The sequence below is a fragment of the Monodelphis domestica genome, chromosome 4 (genome assembly GCF_027887165.1).
Source record: "Monodelphis domestica isolate mMonDom1 chromosome 4, mMonDom1.pri, whole genome shotgun sequence".
NCBI lineage: Eukaryota > Metazoa > Chordata > Mammalia > Didelphimorphia > Didelphidae > Monodelphis > Monodelphis domestica.
The window spans coordinates 85364543-85377732 of NC_077230.1; the positions used below are offsets into that span (position 1 = coordinate 85364543).

Genomic DNA, 13190 nt, shown 5'->3' on the forward strand with positions numbered 1-13190 from the left:
AGACAAGGGTAGTATCAGCAATGGGTCATCTTCCTTCATTTTTGGCAATGGCCTTTTCTTTCCTGTGCTGAGTAGTAAAGGAGATGGAAGAGGTTCTAGTTCCACATTTCCTATCCCAAGACAGAGCCCCTTGATTGACCAGAGCAAAGTATGGATTGATGACAGTTTTATCAAGAACAATATACGGTGGAAACCTATAATCCTGGGCAACATATAAAAATAACAGCCAATTGACTGTTGGGTCTTCTACAACATTATAACTAACAAGGTCAGGGTTGTTAAAATCAATGACAGTAGTAGCCAGGAAGGTGATGTGGTGAAGAAACTTCTGTGATGAAGATTGTGGCAAAAATTTTTCTCAATCTTTTATTAAATGACAGTCAGTCACATACTTCTTTTTTTTTTCTAAACTCTTACCTTCTGTCTTAGAATTAATACTGTGTATTGGTTCCAAGCCAGAGGAGCACTAAGGGTTAGGCAATGGGTTTTAAGTGACCTGCCCAGAGTCACACAGCTGGGAAGAGTCTGAATCCAAATTTGAACCCAGGACCTCCCATCTCTAGACCTGGCTCTCAATCTACTGAGATACTTATCTGCTCCCTAGTCACATGTTTCTTGAATCATATTGCAAGTTTAGAGTTAATATGATTTGCAGTAGTACTGGTTGAATTAGATGAAGAATTCCACTTGTTTAAACTCTGATATGCAGGTAGAAATGCACCCCATAGAGTCCATCAGTGCATATATCTTGGACAAACAATCCATTCGTACAGTGAAATAGATCTACAATTAAATAAGGAAATCATAATAGGATAAATTATGCAGTGCTTTAAATGCACTAAGCTTTTTCCTAAAACAAAGGCCATCCATTTTCACATCAGTAGTTCTCCACTGATATTATTTGCCTGTCGAAGAATACCATTGTCTCTCAGTTAATAAAGTCATGGGCTCCACATGTATGGTAAATGTGAGTAGGCTACACCATATTTACCAACAAAGACTGGGAAAAGAAAAGTGGTGTGAAGGATATTAGACATATAGCTGACCAAAAAGGGAGATTGGTCCATCATGGAACAAGAGTGGAGGATGACCAGTGGCTATGATCCATTCTTACCATTACCGCACATATCCATGCAACATGATGAGATCTAGAAAAATGCATCTATGTTCCTATTCGGTATCCATGGAGGACTTGTGAGAGGATTTTGTGAAAATAAGTGAAGCCTAGATGGATGCCGTGTAATCTGTACTTTTGGAAAGAATATCCACATGAGTAAGACCCAAGGAGATTTCAAAGTAGAATAGTAGATGTAATCTTTCCTTTCTATGCTATCCTCTTTACCAGTTGTTGATGCTATAAGCTGCAGCTATCCTTAGGACACTTTTTGCTTGTGTTCATGATGAATACTGCAAAGACCAACTGTCGTATGACATTTCTTTTCTTTGCACGATGAAACCAATTTTGCCAACATCTTTATTCATTCTTCCCAGCAGAGCTTTAGAACTTAATTTGCATTTAATCATCTTTCCACTTTTTTGTCCACTAGTTTCATTTGGAATGAGAATGTCTGAAATTTGATGTGGTCATCATAGTATAGACATGTCCCTAGATTCTCAAAGGCTAGGCCAGCAGAAGGTAAACTGACAGGTTCTACTGTTCTGAGTGCAGTTTTGACAACAGATTGTCTTCTATCCAAGGAGCAGCCTAGATAAGTACAGAGAAGCTCATCACCAGCAAGTTGGCCACTCAGTGAGGATTTGACCTTAGGAGCACATGAAATAAAGGAAAAATGACCCTCAGCCTCTTCTACCCTCACTGTGTCACTGGCATCAAACACATCAGAGCCTTCTAAGATTAATATGGTTGTAAGGGAGGGGGAGGGACTTATAAAACTTAATTTAGTTGCTTTTAATCTAAAAGTGAGATTTTTTTTACCCAATAACTAACAAGATAAACATAATTACTATATTTCCAATCCTACCTTTTTAACAAGTTGCTAACACTGAAAAATGGAAAATGAATGAAGCAAGACATCATTTTTTTTGAGGAATTTAAATGAAGGCTTCAGTTTTGAAACCCAAAGCATTAAGAAACTACCTCAGTTAGCAGATCTCTTTACTAAGAGAAATGTAACAGCCAAGAGAAACATTAAGAATACAATTTTATTTGAAAAACTTGATGGAGTAGGATGGTAGAAGATTAGCAACATCTCAAAAAACAGCAGAAAGTAGAACTCATAGAAATCTTCTCATGAAACTCAATTAAATTGGATCATCCTTATTATCAAATTGTCCTACAAAAAAAATTGAGGCATTCTGCTCCAGAGAGGAAATTCTAAGGTGTAAATACCATTGAGCAAGAAATATTATGGCAGAGAGCTAGTCCCCAAGAAAAGGGAAGAATTGCCACCTGCTGGAAGCTGAGGAGAGCAGTAGAAAGCAAGACTTCAGAGGACTGACAATATGTGGATCCTGTAATGAATGACCTTCTTATGGAAATTGAGGAGGGCTGTGTCTTCCCTTCACTGGTGCAAATGAGCTATTTTATCTTGATAGATTAATTAATAAGATTATTCACACACACATTACTGGTGATGATTCTTTGCAAACCTATTTAAATTAATCCTCATATAGTTGACACAGCCTATTGATAGGCCTGTATTTGATGCCATTCTTACTTATTAAAGTTCACCAGGGTTTATACTCCACTGATAAAGCCTTTGAGAAGAACCAAGAATTACCCCCAGATTGTGATGAGAGAAAGATTAGGATATTGTAGAGGTTATATAAAAAGACTTATTTTTAAAAATAAGCCAACTTGTGGGTTTGAAAACATGCCAAATTTGTCCGATCACCTATCTAGCAGATCTGGCAGATTTCATTCAAATATAATTATAGCAAAAGGAATAAATCCAAATAAAGTAACATTACTCCCCTTCCTATGTTGTCATTTCCCTATATGCCACGGAACCTATTCCATATTTTCTTTTTACCCTTAAAAAAGCCATTCTTTTCTGCAAATAGAAGTTATATAAAACTTTTATTTATTTTAAATTCACAGTACAATATACCCCTTCCACTTACTTTAATAAATAAGTTTAGGGGGCAGCTGGGTAGCTCAGTGGATTGAGAGCCAGCCCTAGAGATGGAAGGTCCTAGGTTCAAATCTGGCCTCAGACACTTCCCAGCTGTGTGACCCTGGACAAGTCACTTGACCCCCATTGCCTAGCCCTTACCACTCTTCTGCCTTGAAGCCAATACACAGTATTGACTCCAAGACAGAAGGTAAGGGTTTAAAAAAATAAATAAATAAAATAAAATAAATAGGTTTATATTTTCATGGAGTTTAAGTATAAGAGAGTGACTTAATTGTCTCATGACATTCTCTAAAATCTGATTCCTTTTATAGGCTATAGCTTTCAAGGGATCGATGTTAAATATTGATATTTTATATAAAATAACTACTTTGTAAATTTTATTTGGATTCCAAATATGCCTATGGACAGTCAAAATTTCCCATTTCATGGTTTCAGTTTTTGCTTTAACACTTAAAATGTTATAGATTGAAAGGAGAGATTAATAACAATAGCTAACATGTGTATGTATACATACATATATATTTTTACATAGCACTAATGTGCCAGACACTGGTCTTAGAGCTTTACACTTATTATCTCATTTGATCTTCACATCAAATGGAAGGTAGGTGCTATTATTATCCTTATTTTACAGGTGAGGAACTGAGGCAAAAAGCAGTTTGCTAAGTTCCCCAAAGCGACATAGATAGCAAATGCATGAGACCAAATTGAGCTCAGGTCTTCCTTACTTCAGTCTCCAATGTCTGATCCAGTGTACCACCCAAGTGTCCTCACAGTCAGATTGATATAATTTCAATAAATTGAAAAGCACAATCAGATATATTACACAGCTGATTTGGTTGAATTTTAAGACAGTTGGGCTTTTTTTTTGTTTCTTTGTTTTTTTAAGTCAACCAATTATTAAATTGGTTCAAAAACTGTATACAGACTTAGCTTGTGTTGACTCTGTGACTCCTTTTATGTCTTATGCCTTTCAGGTCTAAAATTCTTTGATTCTACTATGTCAAGTATAAATTACATAAATATTACATTTTTGCTATGTATCTTTAGTTGCTTATTTTCTAATCACTGGTAAGCAGGATTTTTAATAATGTTTTATGAAATCATTTTCTTTCTTTAGGGAAAAGTCAAAGAGATGGAAGAAAACTGGAATCTTGTAAACCAATTCTTAAGGCTGAATACAAGACCTGTAGGAACAGGTATGTGTTTTCATACCTCTGTTTGTGGTGAGGGGAGAAAGGGAAAATCAGTTGAAAATTGCATCTGAGAATCAAAGATATAAGAGACATGGGAGAGATGCTTTAACTGTTGTTTATGTGCTTTAAAGCAGACATATAAGTAAACAGGTTATAAATACAGTTATGTTCCTTTATATTGAAGTATAATTTCCCAACATTTTGGTTATATGGTTACACTAGACTGGGCTATATTAATCTCATTCTCATTGAATGGTTACTAATTGACAGATATAGTTTGCTTAGATTCCAGCAAAGTATTTGACAAAGTCTTTCAAGCTGTGTTTTCAAGAAGATTTGGGCTGATGATGATAGTATAATTGGGTGAATTCAGAATTGGTTGCATGATCTAGATTCAGAGAGCAATCATTAATGACTCCAGGTCACCATGAGGAGATATCTCTGTTAAAATGCTATTTCAAATTATTGAAGTGTTTTTATTGGTGGTCTCTAAAGGATATGTCATAAATATATATAATAACATATATACATATATATATATATGAAGATGCTTAGAGCAGCATTTGTGTGTGTTTTAGACAAAAACTGTAAAAACTAATAGAAAATCCTAAGTGCACATTGATTGGGAGTTGTATGAACAATTGTGCTAAATGAAGGTAACAAAATATTACTATACTTCCTTCATGAGCACAAGGAACTATGGGAAGACTAATGTTATAGCTAATGTAGTATAAGGAAAGCAGAACTAAAATTATGTACACAATGACAACAATAACATGAATGTAAAAAACCAAAGATCTAAATAAAATGTTAAAAATAGATAAATGTGAGACACAAAAATACATGCATAAAAATTTAGGTACTTGCAGCCTGTTTTGATTGAAAAAAAAAAAAACATTTTCTCATTATCTTTAACCAGTTTCATTTTAGATCCTTGAAAATGTCTTTTTTTATTTCTCACTTCTCTCTCCCTTTCTCCCTTCTTTTCTCCTCCATTTTTACCATTTTTTACCCCTCCCCTTCCTGTCTTTCTCTCCATCGTCCATCTTTCCTTCCTGACTTTATTCCTTCCTTCCATTTCTCTTCTCTCTTCTTTCTTCCCTGCCTGCTTCCTTGCCTGACTTCCTGTCTCCCTTTCCTTTCCTGCCTTCTAAATGTCAAACTCTTCTCCTCACCTCTTCATTTGAATTGCCTTCACCTGTGGCACCCCATTCTAAAAAATACTCATTCTGTTTTTTTACCCTTTCTCCCTCCTTCCCTCCTCTGCAATAATTCTGTCTGCTCTCCCCTCATGGTCTTCATCTATAAATACTCTGCCTTTTTTTGGGCAATGAATCTATTCAAGGTGAGACTTCTAAAGCAATAACCTTATTTCCACCTAGCAACATATAAAAATAGTGATTCATTATGTAATGTATTAATCTTATAGCATGTAAACTATTTGTTTTTCTTAATTTTTTTATTTGATTAATTTAAAGATGAAATTCCATCCTCTCCTCTAATTTCCTTAATGGGAACAATTCAAATTTTTCCCTTGATTGGAAACATTTTTTCTTTTTTTTCTTAAATTGCTCAGAATGACACAAGTATTTCCACCAAATGCAAAAGATTGGACTAGAAACAGATTAAAATATGATTGGGAAGTTTTAAGAAAATAAATAAAAATATAATTCCAAATAAATAATGTTAACTTGTGATTTTCCAAGTTGATAAGGGGCCCAAAGGGATCTGTTTCTATTTGAATTTGACACCAATGTTGTTAATCTTTTGTTTTGGATTATAGCTACCTCAGCCTTATAGTCTTTTAATTTTGCTGCTATTTGATTTTGCTCTGCTATTCTTTGTTCTTTCTTTGCATGTTTAGTTCCAAATCTGCTGCCATTTTTTCAGTATATAGTGTTTTATTGAGATTTTTCATTTTTTTCTAAATACCTATTACTCATTTGACTGTTTGAATTCTTAAAAACTCCTAATTTACATCTTAATTGCATCTTTATTTCTTGTTTTCATTCTTCTTCTGAATTTCAAAACCCCTCTATTTAAACACACTGTGTAAACATGCTTACAGTTGTTCCATTCTCATTTCTATGTGGCTAGTTTTTGTTGTATAATAGTATCTTGTTTTTGGATCTGACCTATTATTTCATGGGGTTAAAGAACTGGTGAGGAAACTCTTAAATCAGTGCCACTTTAAATATGTTAGTTGTCTGAAGCCCTGAAAGGTTAAGTGACTTACCAATTTCATATTGTCAGAGTATGTCAGAGGCAGGTCTTGAAACCAAATCTTATATGAATTGTTTGTCTCAACTTCCAGAAATTTATCATCTTCATTCTTGATTTAATGTTTTATCCATCAGCTGAATAATCAGCTTCCACTGAGATATATTTTTTTATCAGTACAAAATTCAAGCAGAGCAAACTCTTTAATTTATTTACTTTGTAAATTAAATACTTAGATTTACACAAATATATGAGAGATATATAAAGGACATAAATAGCTCACCTAATATTATAACAAGATCTTAATAAAGGTTTTTTTATTTATTAGAAATTTAATAGGAATATCAACTGTTTCTGGTACCCCATGAAATAGAGTTAAAAAAAAAGAATTCTGTAGAGTGAAATTTATCTATTACTAATTACTGTAGTCTGCAGAGGTAAGTGAATACTCTAATTCAGCACTGGTGAAGGTTTTCAAGTCCCATGCCCAAACTGCAACTTCACCTGCCTGTGGGCCACCCCAACCACCATTACCCCAAAGAATGGAGGGAGGAAGTGCCTACTTTGGGTGACTGGCAGAGGAGTGGGACATGCAAAAAATATCCTGAGGCACTGGGAAGATGGAGAATGGAGCAGCTGGGCACTTGGGCTAGCATTGTTCTACTTCAATAAATGGGATGGAATGAAGTTCTATGAAGGATTGCTAAAATATCCTGAAAATTAATATATCTCACACACAAAAATTGGTACTGAGAAATAGCCAGCTTACAAAAAAAGAAATTGAAGTTAATGTGCCAGCCAAAAAAGTTACTATTTGATGTTCAGTTTATTTTTTATTATTTATTTAAATGCACCTTTATATTGTATGTATGCACTTATGCATACATATACAATTATACAACCCTACATTAATATTGTATGGAAAAAGATAAATAGGAAATCATAAACTGTTGCACAAATTTTAAATAATGCATAACATCCTGTTTGCATTCATTCATTTTTTTTTAACTTACATCTTAAATATTTTTGTTTTTTAAAAAGGGAGCAAAGCTAGAGAGAAAGAAGGCTGGAATTTGAGAAAGAGGGCAGGGGAAGAAGAGGGTGGAGAAAGGCTTTTTGGCAAGTCCCCCCTCCCCACAGAACTGGGGGTGGGTAGTTCTCAGCTTCCAATTGAGTCCCTAAAGGCAATGCTCCTGGACTCTGCAGGGTGGAGGTAAGGGGAGCAGAAACCTTATATGGGGCACCATAGTTTGGGGGGAATTTTCAGATGTTTCTTGGAGGCAGACCATTTCTTTATCTGGCTATGTCAATATAATGTCTAGCAAACTATTGGAAATTTGAAGATTTGGTTGAATCAATTGAATAAGTAGAATATAGAAAGATCTGAAAAAAATTATCAATTAAGATAAATTTACTTTCTATGGTATTCTTTCTCCTTGCTCACCCCTCTAGAATTAGTGCTGCTTTTACCTTTGTTGACCCATCCATTCGTGATGCTGGTGTTATAAATTTCAATTTCAACCCAGGTAGGAGGAGAAGGCAGCACTAGAGCAGGCTTGTGGGGGGATGTTTCTGGGCCAGAGGACTCTTTAGTACCCATCAAATAGCTTTTTTTGTAGACTGCCCTTTACCTTCCTATAGGGATGGCACCCTGTGTGAGTAGGTGTCATCTTAAAAAATTCTCCAATCTTATTGACCCCTTTTTAGTGAACCATTCATAATCTTTTCTGGTGGACTGGCCTATGACAAAGCCTGTAGAAGACCAAGTCTGACTATCATGCATGGAAAATCAATCACAGTTCTTGAAATGGATCACCCCATTGTTGAGTTCCTAACTCTCTGTGAAACTCCCTACCCAAATGGTAAGTGGTTGAAACAATACTATTAATATTGAAAATATCATTTAATTATAAATATTACTTAACATATTTCCAACACAATAAAGCTTAACTATTTTCAGTTTTGGCAGCTGACATCACTGTGAATACAATGCTGTGAGCTGCTGATGCTGGAGCAGGGCCTGCAGCTGTATCTAATTGCCCAACTAGAAGTGAGATAGATTTGGCTACAGCACTCCTGGAGCTCCAAAGTGCTAACATCAGGTAAGTGCTTGAAACTTTGATAGGGATGGTGGAAGCTGAGCTGGGAGAGTCTGGTAGGGGTCCTGAAGCAAAATCACTTGGGGGAATTGAGGCCTTATAGCAGCCCTTCCCAGTCCACCTCCACCTGCCCAGTCTCAGGGCCAGTCAAAGTTTAAAGCACTTACCAGATGTCAGGACTAGGGAACTGTGATGGTGCTACAGTCACATCTCCCTCACTTCTGGATTTCCAACAGATGTGACTGCAGCACCTCTAGCTGTTGTTTTGGTTTGTTTGTTTGGTTGGTTTTTGGTTGCTGATGCCTAGTTGTGACCTTGATGTATAGACTTCACAGCTTTTCAGATTCACATTAAAAGGGGATAAATTAAAAGAAAAATGGTTCTATTTAGCTCTTTTATTCTTCAGAGTTCCAATGAAATAAGGAGAGTAAATACCCACAAAACAATTATAATCATCATTTCCAGTTAGTCAACAAGTATTACTTGGCTTTTTGCTGTGGATTCAGGCATGCTTTAGGCACACATTTTATAAAATATCCAAGTATAAGACATAGTCTTTGCCCTCAAAGACCTTTAAGTCCAGTTAGGGAGACAAGACAAATTTGGGAAATACTAATATAATCAAGGATCAAGTCGTATGGTATAAAAGTGTAGACATAATAGGAGTTCATAGAAAAGGGAGTTAAATGAAGCTTTCAAGGCGAAGGTGGGACCTGAGCCAGGGCCTTAAAGAATGGGTAAGATTTGAGTACCAGAAAGGAGACATTCTAGACAAGAGGAATAAAGTGGGCAAAGACAAAGGAAGGAGGTAGGAACAAATGTATGGGCTCCTTGTACCATACTAATTAGAGTAGAGAATGTGGATTAATTGGAAATACACGGTTGAGTTGAATAGGATGAAGCCAAGTTACACAGGACTTTGGGAGAGAAAATTGGACTTAGTAGACACAATGTATTACTCTTTGAGTGAGAAAGGCCATCAATAGAATCCTTCCTCACTCATTTAAGAACTATGTGACCCTGGGCTAGCCACTAAGCCTCCCTCTCCTTCTCCATTTCCTCATCAGTAAAATGAAGAGATTGAATTTAATAGCCTTCCTTCCAAATCTAAATCAATGATCCACTGAAGCTATGACTTTATTGGGAACAGAAGGTCTGTTGAAGGTGTTGGAACTGAGGAGTGCGATGATGGAAGTAGAACATAAAGAGATTGGCATTGCAGTGACTTGAAGAATAAATTTGAGATTAGAAGGTAGTTTTAAGGAATAAATTTGAAATCAGGAGAGAGGATGAAATCAGTTTTTGCCATGTTATCTATATCCACAGAAGATGCCAAAGTGACTTAAGGATTTAACTCCATATAGAGTCCCCTTCAGGCACCTCCTCCAGAGATATGGGAACTATTCATTCAGAAAGCATTTATTAAGTGCTTTACATGTGCCAGGAAATTCATAATTTATAAGTGCTGGAAATAAAAAGTTAAAAAATTAGTCATTTCCCTCATTGAACTTACATTCAACTGGGAAGAAACAACATGTATCCCAACAAGTAAATATGAACCGTGTGCAAAGGAAATACAAAGTTACATGGGAGTTGGGGTGGATCGGTAGGACTAACAACTGGATTTTTTATGGAATATTAACCTTGAAAGAAGCTAATAATTCTGATAGTTTGAGGATAAAATACATTTCAGGCATGAGGGAAAGATTATACAAAGGACTGATACTTGTATTTTACCACTTGAATTATTTTAAAGAAAGAAATTATACAAAATACACTATTTAAGATAGCATTGAATATTTTCCAGGATACGTTTTAGATTAACTTTATGATCATTTCACCACAAAATCATAGTTTCATCAGTTTATATTGCATTGACTGATGTATTATCCCCCAAACCAATAATATTGTTGAATAATGGAAGAGAAAAAGAAGAAAAATATTGTGGGGAGAAAGAGAAAGGGAACATAATTAGGGCAGCATTTTCCCCTCTCAGAATGCCTTCCATCTGCTCAATGTGCTTTATATGTATCTAAAGATCGCCAAAAGAGTCCATGATACAAAACATTAAGAATCCCTGGTCTAAGAGCAGTTGGATGGCTCAGTGGATTGAGAGCCAGGCCTAGAGACAGGAGGTCCTAAATTCAAATCTGGCCTCAGATACTTCCTAGCTATGTGACCCTGGACAAGTCAACCCCCATTACTTAGCCCTTACCACTCTTCTATTTTAGAATCAATACATAGTATACAAAATACATTGATTCTAAGACAGAAGGTAAGGGTTTAAAAAAATAAAAGAATCTCTAATCTAGTTATTTGCATGTCATCTCTCCCATTATAATGAAAGCCCCTTTAGGGCAGGTTTTATTTTTTTTTTAATCTCTCTTTGCCAACCTTGTGAATAGCACTGTGCCTAGCATAAGCACTTTCAATATATGTTTGTCTGTATTGCTTTTGCTCACTTATTTCAAAGATATTAGTGAATTCAAAGATTTTCAGGAAGGAAATAACACTGGACACTAATATTTACTAAAAAAAAAAAGTTTTATTGCAAAGATAAGCAGACTAACTCAGGTAGAAATAAGTAACCCTGCAGTCAATATCCAGTAGTATAGAAGTCTTCATGCAACAGTATGCAGCAACTTCCTAAAAGATGGTTTGAGATGGATGAAGCCTTGGAAAGAAGTCTAAGAAATTGGGATACCTTTCTTAATTAGAAAAAAATGGGTTGTCTTTTTATGACTTGGGTTTCTCTTGGGGCCAATTCCTGAGTAAATGAGATGTGCCTGGAGAAAAATAATGTTAACAAATGCCAGCTGACAAAATGGGAATTGTCCACTATCTATTCTGGGAAGACATGGAGTAAACCTCCTTAGAAAAGGGCCAATAAAGAAAACAGTGCCATACAAATAAAAGAGAGAAGGGGACAAATCCAATTTGAGAATAGTGACACAGAATAGCAATACATATTTCCTCTTTATTGTCTCAAAATAATCAGCATTATTACATACCCAATAAGAATATGACCAACAAAGAAATAAATATACAAATAACCTCTCTTACTATAGCTACATTACTAGAAATATCTGTGCCCAAAAATAATATTTCCAGATTATGTAACCAGAAGAAAACCTTAGGACCCATCTATCCACAGACATAAAGATAGAGAAGCATGTCCAAAAAGACATATTTAACTAGGTATTTACATAGAGCCAAAGCCTGAAAAATAAATATATAGAATTACAAAAATAAATTTGGTTAAGTAGACTTAGATAAGATATGCTTTATATCATAGCAAGGGTCTTACACATTTTTTCTGGCTGTCCTTCATGCCTGGAATGTTTTCCCTCTATCTCTTACCTCCTGGCTTCCCGTAAGTCCCCAATAAAATCCCGTTCTCTCTAGGAAGCTATTCCCCACCCTTCTTACTTCTATTGGCTTCCATCTCTTATTTCCTATTTATCCTGTATATAGCTTATTTATACACATGCATTTCCTTATTGTTTCCCCTGTTAGGGCAGTGACTGTCTTTCACCTTTCTTCAGTTCTCTAGTACCTAGTACAGAGCCTGACTCATAGCAGGTCCTTAATTAAGACTTACTGAGTAACGGTTCAATCACATTTCCAAATTGCACAGTGACAACACATTTTAGAACTAGAAGGAACCGAAAGATAACCTAAAGCAAACTTCTTGCTTTACAAATGAGAAACTGTTGCCCACATGGGCTCAAGTGATTTTCTCAAGTACTTACAACTCTCCAGTTACAGAGGTAGAATGTCAGATCTCTTGGCTCAAAGATTAGTGTCATTCTGTTATAACATGTTTTGTTTCCATATGCTTTGCATCAGGCAAACGAACATCTAGAATTGACAGAATTTCTCAGTTTTCATTAGAGTAGCATGTAGACCCAGGCTTAGTGTGCTCACACATTCATATGTATTGATACACATACTTAGATACCAATGAAAGCAACTCTAACAGGACACGGAGAAGGCAAATTTAATAGCTTTAGAGTATTCTTAAGGGTATTATTCAGCAACAAATTTCTGTTCTTTGAACCAGTCCATTCTGTCATATTTGAAATGAATGCCCAAGTACAACTTCATTGCAGGATTTACCTATTTCATACCTGTGAATTCAAAGAAAATACCAAACATTCCAGGGTTTCTTTGGACAAAACTTGGGAAAACCTTGCAGAATTTGTATTTTGAAATCCTTTATTATTCTAGAGGCTCTGAGGCCAAGTTACAATTACAAGGCATACAAACACTGCTTACTATCTTCCTATAGCTGAACTAGGGATTCCCTAGGTTTTTTCATTTTAGAGTATCCTTCCAGGATATGACTCTATTCAAGCACTGATCCATGGTATCCATAAATGTACACATATAGGAGAGATGTATAAGAATATATAGGTATCTGGCAAATAGATTAAGTGAATGAATTAACAATCCCTTCATTAAATGGGTGAAAGTAGAAGCTGGGAAAAATTCAGTATACCCTCTACTAGAATCTGGATAATAAAATAGATTGTAGAATACAGAGAGAAATAGGTAATCATGGCACATTGGATATT

At 35.5% G+C, this 13190-nt stretch overlaps 1 protein-coding gene across 10 annotated transcripts in view; it reads left to right on the forward strand.

Moving 5' to 3' along the window:
• Positions 1-13190, forward strand: part of STXBP5L (syntaxin binding protein 5L) — a 469360-nt gene that overhangs the window by 300420 nt on the left and 155750 nt on the right. For all 10 annotated transcript variants that reach the window (XM_056793510.1, XM_056793513.1, XM_056793507.1 and 7 more), the window contains exons 10-11: positions 4219-4297; positions 8222-8376. In XM_056793510.1, coding sequence (XP_056649488.1) covers positions 4219-4297; positions 8222-8376 — 234 coding nt within the window. The remainder of the gene's footprint in view (positions 1-4218; positions 4298-8221; positions 8377-13190) is intronic.